Here is a 16,213-nt window from a genome sequence, read left to right on the forward strand (position 1 = left end):
CCACCATCAGCTTATAAGATATCATTACTTCATTTGAAAAATTCAGCAATGTGCCCATGGCCTTACGGTTCTGAAACATCTGTGACTTCAGGTATATGTTCATGCATAATCATTTACCGTGCCATGCTAACCTGGGTTCTACTTCTGTAAAGATCAGGTGAAAAATTACATAAGCTTTGTGATCTGTCAAAGTGGTTGGGGCAAATAATCTCTAAGTTTCACTGGACTGCAAACACTTATGACTCAAATATAAATAAATGTTGTTTTTGCTATATTCACCATGTTTCTCAGTATGCTGAAATACTAAACGAGACTTTCAGCCTGGGAAAAATAATTTGTCTAAATCACCCAGATGACAAAGATGTCTAGATTAATGAACAATAAAATAACATATTACTTAAACCACATTTATTTTCTTTAACTCCTACTGAGCTATTATTTCAATATCATTTACAAAAGAAGAGACACCTCTCTGGATATGCTAGTAGAGTCAATTAAACATGGTGGTCTGTATTATACACAGAGGAATTAGAAAAGTGGGACTACTTAAATGAGTATAATGGAATATTCCATATAAATATTCATATATGTAATGTATAATGTTAAAACACACTTTCTGTGTATATATCTGAGCCATTCAAATACATTTTAAAAGATCTATTTGGTCTGAGTTTCATCTAAAGTTAATTTGGTATTTTATTATTTTTACTTATTTATTTGCCTTCACTCTACATCATTTTGTAAATGATAAAAAGACACACTGAATAAATGAGAACACTCTTGCTATTTTTTTTCTCATTTGGTTCACATTTAGTTAAAGAAGGTAAAAACATTTCTCTGTTGAATAGAATCAGCACCACTTCATCAATTAGGTCAGGGCTTCCTGCCATTTAAAATTGACAGGAAAAGCAAAATGTGCCAGACTGCAGCACTGGAGATAGAGTTATTAGGAATCCCTAGCATCCCTGGTTCTAGATTTGACCTCAAATTCTTTCTGCCAAGATTTTGTAACTATTAGGAGGGTCTTGGCCACTGGCCTCATGAGACAAAAGAAAGGTAGTTTAAATCTCTGAAATACTAAAGTAAGCCTGATTCTATGTTCCAGTAGGATGTATTGGATCATCGAAATAAAACTCTTGCCATGAATAAATAATAATAAATATTCAGAGATGATTTTCATGTGACTGATATAAAGATGGTCAAGCATGGATATAAAATGAATGAAAAAGATTTTACTATGAGCTCAGTCTCACAGTAAGGAAACAGAGTAATGTAGAAGTGTGGTTAAGAGAATGGGCTTTGAAGTCAGAGCATTTGGTTTTGCATTTTAGTGTGGATACTCACTAGCTGTGTGACCTTAGCCAAGTCTTTTGATCTCTCTAGTCTACAATTTGCAGAATGATTTGTGTAACAGAAATATTAAGACCATCTCTCATAGAGACTCATTTTGAGAATCAAACTGAATTATTATGAAAATTACTTTGCACATTACTTGGCACCAAACAAACACTCTAAGAATATTAAGCACCATGGTTATTATCATTTTAAAAAACTGACATCATTATATGCACACATAGTTTGAAGTGGTTCATTCTGGCTAAAACAAAACACAAGAATATCAAAAATTATATAAAATATTTAATATAAAAACACAATATAAAGTAAGTATTTTCTTGTCATTAATTTATTATATTTTATGGTAGTATGTGCGTATATTAAAGACATCTCAGATGGAACACAATAAACCCATCCATAATTAGAGTATCAATTGATGTTTTGGAGTACTAAAATATCAATATTTTTAGACACAATTTACGAAAAATATAGATGTCTCAAAGCAAATTACATGTATGTGTATGTACACATATGTGCATATATATATTATAAGCTGATATTCATAGAGAATCATCCAGTAAAATCTATCTTGTGAGTATTGTATTTTAAAGAGAGAGTCATAGTATAGGTATTTCCATTTCCATATACACACTATAGCCCCCAAATTATTTAATATTTATTTCTTTAAATGTATGAAAATGCTGTGCAATTGTATCCTGTTTCATAATTACATAAAAATTTTTAATCTGAAGCAGAATGTAATAGGCATTGCTCTGAGACTATTGTTCACATGATGAAGCTTGAGTGACTTTGTTTGCAAAACCAAAATCAGCAGAGTGATTTGGTTGTATTCCATTAGATAAAGGATACAAAGTTATTTTCGATTGGTAGAAGATCACTAAAGGACCTGCAACAGTTTAGCCAGGAGAACACTGAAAACTCAGATTTTTATAACTGTTTATTTTCATTAAAACAAGACAAAATTGTGAAATTGCATTGTAGATGATGTAAAAGAATCATGTTTTCTAATTGTTAACTTAGGATTTCATTATTAATCATAAATCTCATTAAATTCAGTTTTATTCTCAAAACTACTCAATAAATTAATTAATCAATGGATAAGTAAATAAAAATTGGTTAATGACACATAGGGAAGCCGTGATGTTTCTTCAGTGAATATCTTTAAGCATACATCAGCATTTATTATATCTGAACATAGCAGGCAATTAACTACTGCCCAGAAACAGGGGTATCTTAACACAATCTTCAAATCTCTCTTCCAAAATTTACCTCTAAAATCATTTCCCAGTTGACACTTGACCACAAAACTCAGAAGGTAACCAAGCCCAACCCCTAATGTGGTCTTCAATTTTATATTCCTTATTATTGCAATCACCTTGTTTAAGTTTTAATCATTAAGCTGATTGTATTGCTGCACAAGGTCAAGAAGCACTTGTAGAATCATAAACCCCAAAGTGGTTATGGACTGGCTACTCAGGTTTTTTTCTTCACTTGCTCAGGCTCCACCCCATCCGAAACGTCTTCTCTGCTAGGAGCTCACTAGGAGAAAATGACCAGTGAGCTTACCAAAGCTCAGACCTTATTCACCAGGAACATTGCGTGGGGCACGTCACCTTTTCAGTACCTCCTGCCATAACTGGACGCAAGTGCTGAAGGGACAGCTCCCAGTGATCTAGGTTTTACTAAGCGCTCCCAGGAAGGCAGCACTCATCCCCTCTCTGCTACAAACAGCCATTCACAAAATCTGAGGAGGAAAACACAGTCATCCCTGATTCCTTGGAAATTTAGTTAGACTGATGTTGAAACACACCCCCCTTTCCTAGTGTATAATTATTTGTGGGTGGAGAGCTACCAGGGAGGGTAATAGAAGAGGCCGGAGACGGGGGAAAAAAGTAGACGAGGATTTCGTCCTGACTTCTAAAAATTCCCCCTCTCCCTCTCCCATTTTCCTAATCCGAGAATGATGGAGCTCGAGGCAAAGGAATGATTCCGGAAATGGAGATATGACTCTCAAGCCTACAAATGATCAGGATGATTTATTAGTTAAATATTCTTCGTCCAGGAACCCAGCACAATTCAGAGGTAACAGCGCCTGCGTTTTCTCCATGATAACACAGACAAACAGTTGCTTAAAAAGGTAAAAACCCGGTTCCGGAGGGTGTTTTTGCTGTCCTCTAAGCTACAGAAGAACGTGGGGTGGAAAGCGCTCCCAACCCGAGAAAGTGCGACTCTCTAAACCCAGTAGCCAATTTCCTACCTGCCAGAGCTCTTTCCTACCAACCGTCACCATTCGTGACTCTGCAAGACACGGGGACTTAGACATATGTGTGGGAGTGTGTGTGTGTGAGGGAGAGAGGCGAGACGAGTGCTCTCTCCACACGTGTAACCCTGCATCTCCCTGTTTCAGAGCTTGCGTTCATTCATATGCAGGCAGTGGTTTAATATTTGATCAAAGGTAGAATAGTTGCACTGAAGAGTTGTATTTTTAATGGGCTCACCTTAAAATCGGGTGTTCATAAATTGCAAGTGTGGAAAGACTCTAAGTGCAGTCCGTATGTCTCTCACCCTTTCTACCCTTCCCTCCCCCATTGCCGCTCCCCCCAAAAAAGAGAAGCTTGCAGCAGACTGTAGAAGGATTTGAGCCTGCAGCTAGCGAGAAGGGGATTAGGGCCAGAGTGGTGCAAGTTAAATTGTGCTGCATATAAAAAATGGGCGGATTGGTCTCCAGATCCAGAGGCTGGTACCACCTTCCTTTCTAAAATAAAATCTCTCTGGCATGAAGTCACCGCCTATTTCACATCCGGTTTGCCCTGGGACGTATTACTACTGTCTTGGTAAAGAGAAATCTTTTGTTGTATAGCTGCAGATTGGATATTGGGAAGCAAATTTGGGTGTGAAATCTTCAGCAAAGGAGCACGCAGAGTCCATGATGGCTCAGACCAAGTGAGTGAGAGGCAGAGCGAGGACGCCCCTCTGCTCCGGCGCGCCCGGACTCGGACTCGCAGACTCGCGCTGGTTCCAGTCTCTCCACGATTCTCTCTCCCAGACTTTTTTTCCCCGGTCTTAAGAGATCCTGTGTCCAGAAGGGGCCCTAGGTAAGTGCGACTTTGGACCACGATACACAGACAGAGCTTTGAACGTGGCTTTTCCTAGCTGGAGAGACAGGAATGTTATAGTCGGGGGGGGGGGGGGACGGGGGGGAGAACGGGGGGGAGATGGGAGAGAGAGGGAGAGAGAGAGAAGAGGGAGAGCGAGCGAGCGAGCAAGGGAGCGAGCAGGACAGGAGCCTGATCCCACAGCAGGTAGAAACAACGAAATGTTTTTCTTTCAGGGTGAAACCGCAGCGATATAAGAGCATTATTTTTCCGCTGTCTTTCTTCTTTTCTTCTCCTCTTTCTTAAGCATATTTGAATGTATTCCGCAGGGTGGGTGGCGGCATGTTGTTTGGGGCTTTTATTATTTATTTATTTATGTACTTATTTATTTTTGCAAGGGGGAGCTGGGATGAGTTGGGGAGGGGCGTTGGGGGCCATCATCTAAAGTTAAGACGCTGGGACAGAAAACCTGTCTCACTGTTCCGTCATCCTAGGGAAGGCACTCTCTTGTCCTGGCTGCAAAATCGCCTGTTTCCCCCTTTCCAGTGGACGCTGGTGAAATGTCCTCTGGTGTAGGGGTCTCTCCCATTCTGAGCACGAAAACTCAACTTAGTCTTTGATATGGGTGGCATGGGATGGTAACATTTGGAGTGTGTGTCTGGGGGAGGGGGAGGATGAAGGTAGAAAGTGGTAAGACTGCAGCTTAGCCTTTCTTTTAAACTATTATGTTTGTATTTGCAAGAAACTTTCTTAACAACTGAAGTACCATGATAGATTTTGTTTTTCTCTTTTAAAAATGTCAGAAGAGGGCAAAAAGCGACGGTGCCTTGTCAAAGGATTTTGCTGTGGTTTGTTTACCCATTCAGATATTCAATCTTTTTTATAAAGATCAACAAAAATTAATAGGGCTAAGAGAAGTTGTTTTTCCCTCTTAACAAATGATAAATATTAGTAAAAGGGTAAATTAAAATTTTGCAATTTAGATGTAGTATTTGAACATAATATTTATCCAAGATTTCTTGTCATAGTCAACTAATCTGTTTCAAAACCAGTCACTAAATTACTAAATTAAGTAAAAGCTATGATGAAGCTCAGAGTTCTTATCTCTAGACCATTTCGCTCTAAACATATTATGTTTCATTGCTTACATGCCTGTTTGTAATGGTTTTTAGTGATTTAAATGATTTCCGAGAGTGCAGAAAGCATTTTGTAGATGTATTTAAAAGCATATCACATTAAGCTATAGAAGGTTTAGTGAAAAAGAGGCTGTAAAAGATTGCAATCTATTAATCACTTACCCTACAAAGATGTATAGATTAAATACTTTTAACATTCCTTATATTATGACTGGAATTAATTACAGCACATTAAAATGTTACCATAGCTGCTCCTTATTCAGGTAGTGCATTGAATTTCGAAAACTGATACCACACGTAGACTATATACATTTTTAATTCTGTAAGCTTTCTGTAGTCCTCCAGTTCTCCAACATTCCACTACCAAGTCTAAATTCAACAATCAGATGGTGATTGATTGCACTTTACCTAAGAGGTAAAAAAGATCCCTTTATTCATGCAAAGCAAAGCACTCCAGCTTCCATCTGTTTGAGATGAAACATTTTCTAGCAGCAACCTGGCAGAATTTGAGAGGGCTTGAAAGATATGTGTGGGCATGTTTGTGTGCATTTGTGTGTGTGGTTTGTATGTGAGAGAGATCAGCACATGGCTTGACTATAAAGTGTGTCCTTTAGCTTCACAGAAACATTAGGAAGCATATTTAACAAAGCAGTCACAGGCACAGAATAAAAGCACGACTCCGGCATTCAACAGTGTGTTTCCTATGTTTTTAAATAGAAAGAAATACAGTTGCTTCTGAAATCAAGGTACCTGCAGAATTCAAAGAGGAATTCAGCCATCACAACATGTTAACCTATCCCATCCAATCCCTAAATATGTTCTTCCTCTTAGAGACACCAGCTTAACAATTTTAATGCACAGTTCACTGTGGAAACTCAAATCATAAAGGTCCAAATTTTCAGATGATAAACAAGAAGAAGAGAACAAACCAAACTATATTATAAATATAAAATCCAGAGATAAACAACTCACAGTTTTTATGTTGAGCAATACTGTCACCTGAAAGCGTTTCAACTTGTATTCTTTTACAGGAGAATAAGGACACTGATATGTTTCTGAATGGAGAAATGGAAGGGAAAGTGGAGAATGGATGGTCCAGGTTTCCATTGCTTCCAATGAGGTGTCATATCCCAGTGAGGTCATTTCCTGACTTCAAAGCATTCATCTAAACTGCCTCAGTCAGCCCTGGTGGTTATAACCTGATGTTTCTTCCTACAGACATTGATATCTACTTATTCTACTTTTCAGCTGCTCCAGCCCGCGATGAGGAAAAGTCCAGGTCTGTCTGACTATCTTTGGGCCTGGATCCTCCTTCTCAGCACGTTGACTGGAAGAAGGTGGGGACACTTTTTAAAAAATCTGCATGAAAATTTCATTAACTTTTCATTTATTTTATCGGGGGAAGAAAATTGTCCTCAAATGAATTTATGACTAAGGGAATTCAGAAAACTTAACTGCAATAATTTCCAGCTAAGAGTAAAGAGCAGCAGTATGAAAAAAAAAAATCAGTATATTTGCATGTTAGTTAGAATACACTTAGCAAGTCATTGTTAAGACATATATTAATTCAACATTTAAGTCTTACATTGAACTTTTCGCTCTTCAGCTGGAACTAAACAAAACATGCGGTTTCCTAATTCTTAGAAAAAGTTACCCCAATTAGTGGTTGCATACTATGTAAGCTGATTTTTTAACAAGAAAATTTCTAGCCTATTGTAAAGACCATACAATAACTTTTGTATTTATAGAAATGGAAAGTTTTAAATAATATGTTTAATTTGAAAATCGTGTCTCTATAAAAGCATGTGCATATCATATTTTGAAATCATTGTCTACATAACAAATAAAGGTGGACTATACGACACAAATATTTAAGAACTTTGGTAAAATCAAATTTCTCTATTTAAAAAAACAATTACTAATTGTTTATAAAGCTTAACCATAGTCAAAATATGTTCTAATGATCCAGTCAAGCATGTTAAATTAATATAGTAGAAACTATTTACATGACTAAGTATTACAGATTTTTCTTTATCTGCTTTTGTATTTCTTGTGCAGCCTATTTCTGTGGTCCCTAAGAAAGTCAGACATATCATAAAAACATGAGTTTATTCAAAATGTAATGGCAAGTGAACTCTTAAGAGTTAAGATAGGGAGATGGAATAGTCTGGAAAGACATATGAATTTAGGAAGGTTTATTTTAATTCAGAAGTTGTCTGTTGTTGTTTTTTGCTATTGTGTAAGGTAAACACTGACAGACAGGCATTATTATCAGATATCCTTAATGTGAGAAGTTAAATGTCTTTACTGCTTTTGAAAAATTATATGAAGTGTTACTATTGCAATGACCTGTAGATGGAGTTAGTGCACAGTGTTTTATTATATAGTGGTTCATATAGAATCAAAATCAGGTACTGTAACTGGCATTTCTCTTCAAAATATATATTCAGTTTAGGAAACACTACATTGGCATGGGTGTTTAATACCAAATGAACAAGCATCTTATTCGTAGGGTTTTTCTCTGGCAATTACAACTTGACATAGCAAGTTAGAAGTGAAGATGAAGTGTCATTAAAAAATCACGTAAAAGAAAGATTTCTATCCCTGTTGGGAAAGCAGAACTGGTGTTGGGGAAAAGGCAGTGGTCTCTTTGGGCATCTGTATTCCAATGCAAACAATTGGTGAAAATATTTGTAAGATAAAATCAGGAAGAAAAGCATTTTCTGAGTTTTATATAAGCTGTAAAATCTTAGAGGGTGTAGGTAACGGTAATAAGCACTCTATATTGTAAGAATTGTTTTAATAATCTAAGTTTATTTCATCATGCTACCCCATTTCATCTTTTCTTTCTTCTTATTGTATTGCTTTCTTTCTCAGAGTTCCCGATCAGGGCCTCCTCACAACTTAGGGTGTTCTAGCATTTCTTTTCCATTTTTATCAAGATGACCTTCCAGTATCCTTGAAAGATGCAGGCATGGCAGTTGATTTTGTGACAATAAGTTTTTATAAATAATTGCATTCATAAAACTATTTTTGCCTTACTGCTGTCATCTGCCAGTGAGACCTACTGGAAGACACTTAGCTTGTTGAAAATTTGGTTTAAAAAGCAGCAAGAGGTTTAATTTTGCCATAAGAGAGTAAGCTCTCAATCTGCATGGCATCAGTGTTGAAATTAGGAGAATGAAAAATTGTTTCAAAGAGGCACATCACATATATCCAATATTATGGATAGCCTTTAGTTTTAGTAACTTTACCAAATTAAAAGTTTATCAGAATAATAGCCATTGCATTTTGCCGATACAAAATTAATTACCTGCAAAACAGTGTTTGGTTTTGAAATGATATTTTGATCGTATATCTTGCTGCTGTCAAATAAGTGAATTCTGGTTTCAAATGTTACTATTTTTCTTATATTTATCAGTAATATCAACACATAGGAGTGAACCACAAGGCATATTAAGTAGAAAATACAAAAGTGATCATTTGTGGCAGTTTCTTAGTTTACACCCTGTATTCATTTTGCTTTTGTACTCAAGGTCAGAACTATGATTGAAATATATCAGTAAACGTGATCCATCCTAAGATAGAAAACTCTTCTCTCAAAGGATTTTGGAGTTGTCATGCTAATCATCACATAAAATATGATTCAAGGAGCATAGATAGCAATGTGATTGATGTAGGAAATACACAGTTTTTGAACTGAGGTCACTATGTGGTTGAAACACAAAGACTAATAATGGCAAGGGATACAAGCTGCATCTTCAACTAGTAACGTTCAAATATAAGTAATTATCCCAATAGAGAAGCAGGAAAATAAAGTTTCAGACCAGAATTTGAAGAAAGTTAGGTAATAGGTCAAGTTTTGCTCACAAATAGGTGTGCCTTCTTAAACAAAACACTAAAACTGTACTACAGCTTAGTCGACTGTAAATTAAGATTATTGAACTTGATCTTTCTAAAGGTTCTGTTTACATCTAAGACTAGAAATAATGAAAATTAATTAGCTGTGTGAACAGACAAATTTTAATCATTGGGTTATGAATCTTAAGAGGAATGGAAATTTGCACACTGATGTAAAATATAATTTTCCTAAGAAATATGTTTTATCTAAATCTCTTTAAAGAACATCAAGAAAACCCCGCCAAAACACAAACCTATACGAAGTGAATGAAGAAAGGGATGTTGGTGGGTTAAAACTTAGGCTTTTGCTACATGTTCAATTAAAAAAAAATCAGTTATTTTGGTAACTCTTTTTAATTTGTTAAGAAGTTTCCTATTGTTTTTTCACGTGCATTAGCATTCTTGCTTGCTCAGAGAAGACATGCATTGTAACGTAACATACATGATAATTCAAAAAGTAAACAGATAGAAGTCATTTCTCATAATTTTCCTTTCACATTAAAAAATGAAAATTAAAAATATAATTAAATGCCCAGAGTTTAAAAATAACATTCTTTTTCACCTTGTGAAAAAATAATTTTCAAGTTAAGATTCAGTTGAAAGCAAGGTAGAAAAACTGAGAAAGGATTTATTTGGAAAGAGGTTTTAGTAGAAATGTATACTTTAGCTATTGCTTCTCTTTATGTTTTTTTCAGCTATGGACAGCCATCGTTACAAGATGAACTTAAAGACAATACCACTGTCTTCACCAGGATTTTGGACAGACTCCTAGACGGTTATGACAATCGCCTGAGACCAGGATTGGGAGGTAGGTTGCATTATTGTATTTTTGTTTTAGAGAATAATATGAAATCTCTACTATTACAGCCTTACTTTACCTCTAAATGGTCAAATAATAAAAATGGTAACATGTAATTTAATGATGAATCTATTTTTAATAGATCACTCTATGTTAATTCAAGTTACTATGTAGTTTCCTATCCACATGTAGTAAAAAGCAGACACAGACTTCTAATAATGACACGAAGGAGATGCTACATTTATGTGATAAGCACAGTACTTTCCATGAACGATTTTCTCATATAGGTAAACACTGGGATAATATTCTATCTTCCAGCACAAAGACTGCAGCTACCTCACCTAGTACTACTATGTCTGCATTTAATTCCAGCAGGGTATCTTTGATTCTGTTGGTTCAAACATTTATTTTGGAATATTACATATTGATCCACTATTATGTGTTAAATTGCCACCACCTCTAGGCTAATAAGGGAATGAGATAGATGGTAGCGTTGTAGTTTAACTGTGCATTTGAACTTATACCCTAATTTTCTTAATACAATTTTATTTTTCCTGGTATATCAATTACTCAGTTATATTGATACATTTCTGCTTAGGAAGAAGACAGCACTTAATAACACAATATGTGTAACAATAAGAGTAAATAGTTCTAGGAATTGCACACATTCGAATAACACTTGAATAAGATAATTAAACTACCTTATTTGGTTAAACAAAGACTAATGAAGACAAATCAAGATAGTGATCTCAGAGTAAAGCAAGTGAACCAAAGAAATAAATTATCATTCAAAGTCACACAGTAAACCAAGGTTAGAATCCATGATTCCCAACTATAGTTGATACTGAACCTTTCCTAAAGCATTTGTAGTAACTATTTAATAGCAATATTTAAATAGTGATTAAATGGCAGTATTAAGAAAGCCACCTCTTCTTCATTTAGATAGCACAGATAAGCAAAGAATAAAAAGCTTACAAATTCAAACAATGATTTTTCAACTAAATGGTTGCATGGATTTACAGTTACTTTTAAAAAAATATTTTGCATAGTGTAATGACATGGATGTGCATTATGGGTCTATTTTGAAGCTGCCAAACGTCATTAGTGTCTCAGAGGTTTAAGGGAAACTGCCTTGTCAAAGACACAACCCAAATATATGTCAAAGGTCTTACCAGGTGTCCTTTTTAATCAATTTCAAACACTCATTTTAGGACATACTATACAAATTTCCTCAGGTTTAGACTTCACCAAGTTTATATTCAGGTTTTAGAAAAAATTCTTTAAAATAGAGTGATCACAAAATGGGGAGCCTAATTGTGTATATGGTATGTTAAAATACTGCTTGTGTACATTTAAACATCTCAATTGTCTTCAAAAGTTTTTTTATTCATAAAATTTGCAATCAATTACAAAACTAGTTAGTTGAGGAATGTATGTAAAGAAGAAAAGCCAGGCTAGTGATATAAATTTTACATAGCAAGACTTTTGAAAATACTGGTTGGAGGCCGGGCGCGGTGGCTCAAGCCTGTAATCCCAGCACTTTGGGAGGCCGAGACGGGCGGATCACAAGGTCAGGAGGTCGAGACCATCCTGGCTAACACAGTGAAACCCCATCTCTGCTAAAAAAAAAAAAAAAAAAAAAAAAAAAAAAAAAAAAAAAAAAAAAAAAAAAGCAAAAAACTAGCCGGGCGAGGTGACGGGCACCTGTAGTCCCAGTTACTCAGGAGGCTGAGGCAGGAGAATGGCGTAAATCCGGGAGGCGGAGCTTGCAGTGAGCTGAGATCCGGCTGCTGCACTCCAGCCTGGAAGACAGAGCGAGACTCCGTCTCAAAAAAAAACAACAACAACAACAAAAAAGGAAATACTGGTTGGAATGTATCTGATGACTTTACCTCATCTCCTTCCTGCCCTGTGCTATCATTCCCTAAAAAATCAGCAGAATTTCACAACATATTTAAAACATTTCTCTTCATCCTGGTTTAGAAAATTCTATTTAATATTTTGACACGTAAATATGAGTATTATCTGACAGATTTGTGCATCATCTTCAATTTATTAAATAATTTTACACACAAACTGTTAAAATATTAGCCATGTGGTTATGTTATTGTTCAGAGTACACGTAGCAAGCTGTGACTGTTCATTTCCTTTTAATTGTATGTAATAACTCTTTAATAAATGTATACATTAACCCATTCATCAAATAAATTTTAGGAGAAATTATTTTAACTAATCCTCATATGCATTCCTAGACCCTGGAGAGCCTTAGACCTTGAAGATATAAAGATTAGACTGAGAGTACATTGAAAAGCTAATTTTCAATACTGGTGATACTGGTAGATTTGCTTACAGGAATAACTACATTAATTCCTATTGTCAATTGCTATTTTTGTAGAATCTACTTTTATCATCTAGTTAATCCCAGAAAAGAACAAAAATAGATATGTATTTCAAGAACAAAATAGTAGTTGTCCAAGTATACACAAGCTGTCTTCCTTAGAGTGAAATGAGCCTAATTGCTATAATAATTCCAGGACTTGAGGAAATTAACAGTGGATGTGCTTTAATCTTTACTAAAGATGATTTTTCTGATATTTCTGATTCCTGGTAACAGTGACTTCTGAGAGTATGACAGAAATTAAAACAAAAAAGTAGTTCAAATATTTTCTCTATTTTTATTCTAAACATCCTATTGGAATTTAGTACACTTAAATGTGATGGATTTGAGAACTTTGATACTGACTAAACTTTTTTTTATATTTTTTTGGGGAAATTTTTTTAATCCTGAAGGAATAAAATAGCACATGTTTATTACTTATATCTACAGAGTCATGAACATTTTAAAGTAGATTTTGAGAAGGTGTCTGTCATTAGAGAACTATAGTTTAAAATACTAAGTATAGTTTTAGGACATTTTGAAAAACATAACCAGCTATAGACTTAGAGAAACGTGATAATACCATGATTGCTGGCTGCTATTAAGTTGACATTATCGTGGCTTTCTTTTTAAATTTTTGCAACTTTGAAGTACTTAATTTTATTTATTTACCATAAATTTTTAGTACTTTAAGTATGACATGCATCCCAGTAGATCCCAATTGCAAAACAGACCCTCTCTTTTTATTATTTATTTTTTTTCAGGAGCCATTTGCCTCCAGATGAAAAGACTATATAAAGGAAATACGTGAGATTATCATTTGCTCATAAGGGAGTAAAAGTTTTCTTTTAGTAATTTTATGATCACAGCTAGGATGATTTCCTCTTGCAAGATAAAGGTGCCCACTATCTTCTTTATTATGACAAAAGTCTTTTTATAAAAGTAACAACATTATGCAAAAAGCAGGGATTTTTGCTTCTGAATGTCCCCAGGAAATAGAAAAATGTGATAAGCTGAGACTTGAGACTAGTACAAGAAACTCCTGTATTTGCAAATTCATCATGACCTGTTTTTTAGAAACACACACTGCATCAGAAGGTATAGCACTGTTCTTAGTAGACATAAACCTTGGGTTCAATAACTAGAAAACAAAATATATAACTTGGTTAGTCTAGATGATAGGAATCAGTTTGCAAATATTATAAAACTATTTTAAAAGGCTGCCTTTTCAGAGATAAGAGCAATCATGAGGAACTGCAAATAAAAGGACGACTAATAGAGATCTCTAGGAAGGGATTTTTGAAGATAGGAGAGCTACAGAAGATTAGAATAAGTGGAATTCTAAAAATTTAATATGGTCTATTTGGGATTGAAAAGAGAAAAATAAGTCAGCTATGTTCGTAATTTAAGTACGATGTCAACAAAGAAACTTTTAAATAGACTTGAGTTAAAATAATCAGTATCCAGAAAAAACAAATAAAAATTATCAGTAATTGCTGAATGCATTCTTGTCTATAATCTCTTTCTTTGTTGGCAAGGTGTAGGGGGCTGCTACATTCTTGCAATGAGAAGCTGAGCAATGTTTTTGGAAGAACTCTTACCTAAAGCATGGTCAGTGTAGAAGAATAAAATAAGGAAAAAAGGATAAAAGTCAGAAAAAATGGGAAGATAAGAAAGAAAAAGGTTAAAAAAAATGAAAGCAAAAGAGGATAGAAAATAGAGAACAGAAGGGAGTGAGAGGAATCGAGGAAGTGAAGGAGAGCAACACAGAGGAAATTAAAAAGGAGAGGAATTAATCTCATGAGCCTGGGGAGACTCAAGTGTCCCTTGATCAGTTTATATGGCTCTTTTAGTTTTAAATCAGGATGAAACCAAAATTTTCCCAGGAAATTCATTTTCCCAAGTTTTCTCCTCTTTGCCTATATTGTAATATATGAAGGAAGCCTGAATGTTCTCCAACTTCCTAAAAAATTAAATAATGCTCCTGCTGAACTGCACCCATCTGTGTGAAATTTCAGTCACTTACATACTGGCTTCCCCTGCACTTTGGGCGTGGGACAAAAATAATCCATAAACAGAGATACGAAGCTGAATTTTGAAGGAAGATAATCAGGCTTTTATGGGTACTTAATACTCCTCCAGTGATATGTTTCTCCTCCCTTTTACTCCACCATATAGACAGGCTACACTTTATTTATGATAAGCCAAAATCTCAGGTGAGCCACACTGATACACAGTTTATCACCGAGAGGCCATGCCACCAAGCTAAAGATTTTTTCTTCTGTACACATGCTCATTTTCACACATCTAACTTACAGAAAACATATTATTCTATAAACACATTCATTTCACTTCTTGGAAAACAAATTAGGGCAGATACTTCTTTAACTAGAACACAAACATGATATAGCTGAAGGAATGAGGTCTTAAGTGAGTCACATTTTGAAAGAATTTCAGAAGAAAGAACTTTTCATCCTCCCTCTCCCTGTTAATAGTAGTTCCTGGAAATATTATTATACTATCTGAATCAGTCTTCAACTTAATATCAGTGTATAATATCTTGGATGATAAATGCCTCTCAAAAGTTTTGTCCTCAAACCACGTGAAGACAGCAAAGGAAACAGAGATAGTTGTGTATTCCTAAAACAACAAACCCTGAGAGAAGAGTGGAGAAGCAGATGGTAGAGAAGTAAGGTTGTAGATAGAGAATGGACTACCTTTATCCCTGCTACACATTTAACAGATATTTAGTTAACATTTTCTTTTTTCTGTAAATGCTGTAGATTTGGATTTTTTGGTTTGGGGGGTTTTGTTTTGTTTTCATTTATAGATTTTTTTTTGACAGCATCAATTAGAAGAGCGTTAGTAACTGGAGCTGTCTCTGAATGTATTTTAACAGTAACATATTATTTTACAAATCATTTATGTCTCAAAGCAGACTTTTTCCTTACCATCATATTTTTTCCTAATCTTGAATTATTTATGCCAATATAAATCCTTTAAGACTAACCTTTAGCCTAATTGTTGCAAGAGATCTCAGCTTTAAGATGTAAGAATTCCCAACTCCCTAATGCAAGGCAGCTGGGTTGGAAATTCCCTACAGTTGGCAAAATGCTGTTGGCTTCTTAGGGAATTGGCTTGGGTCTTGGGTTCCATTTCCTTATGTAAAAATAAGAATAAATGGAAAACTAAGAGTGCTCTAAAAAGAACAATTTATTTTTTTGTGTAACTTTGTAAAGTTTAGGTGACTCGAGGATAGGGAAAGCAGCACAGTTTAATTCTTTTAAAATTCAACTTTGACCTCTCTCGGGATGATAAGATGTCTGATATTCATGTGATTTTTTTTTTATATATATATCCCTTGTAACATTGAGATCAGAGAGAAACATTTTGTTCATGTTCAACTAATGTTAAAATACCTGTTTTGTATTTATATTAAAAAAACAAAATTTCAAAAAATAGGACAAAATAATTTCTGTCACAATGTGATAGCATTAGATAAAATAGTCTAAATTACTGACAATTTCCAAATAAAATTAAAAGATGGTTA

General features: G+C 34.9%; 1 protein-coding gene across 2 annotated transcripts in view; it reads left to right on the forward strand.

Annotated features, from left to right (window-relative positions):
• The first annotated feature begins 4,145 nt into the window (after nt 1-4,145).
• The window catches only part of GABRA1 (gamma-aminobutyric acid type A receptor subunit alpha1), a 55,077-nt gene continuing 43,009 nt past the window's right edge, over nt 4,146-16,213 (forward strand). The window contains exons 1-3 of one of the 2 annotated variants that reach the window (XM_015141354.3): nt 4,146-4,451; nt 6,836-6,924; nt 10,183-10,295. In XM_015141354.3, the coding sequence (XP_014996840.1) occupies nt 6,851-6,924; nt 10,183-10,295 (187 nt within the window). In that variant the 5' untranslated portion in view covers nt 4,146-4,451; nt 6,836-6,850. 2 annotated transcript variants of the gene reach the window in all.

This window comes from Macaca mulatta, chromosome 6, assembly GCF_049350105.2.
Source record: "Macaca mulatta isolate MMU2019108-1 chromosome 6, T2T-MMU8v2.0, whole genome shotgun sequence".
Taxonomy (NCBI): domain Eukaryota; kingdom Metazoa; phylum Chordata; class Mammalia; order Primates; family Cercopithecidae; genus Macaca; species Macaca mulatta.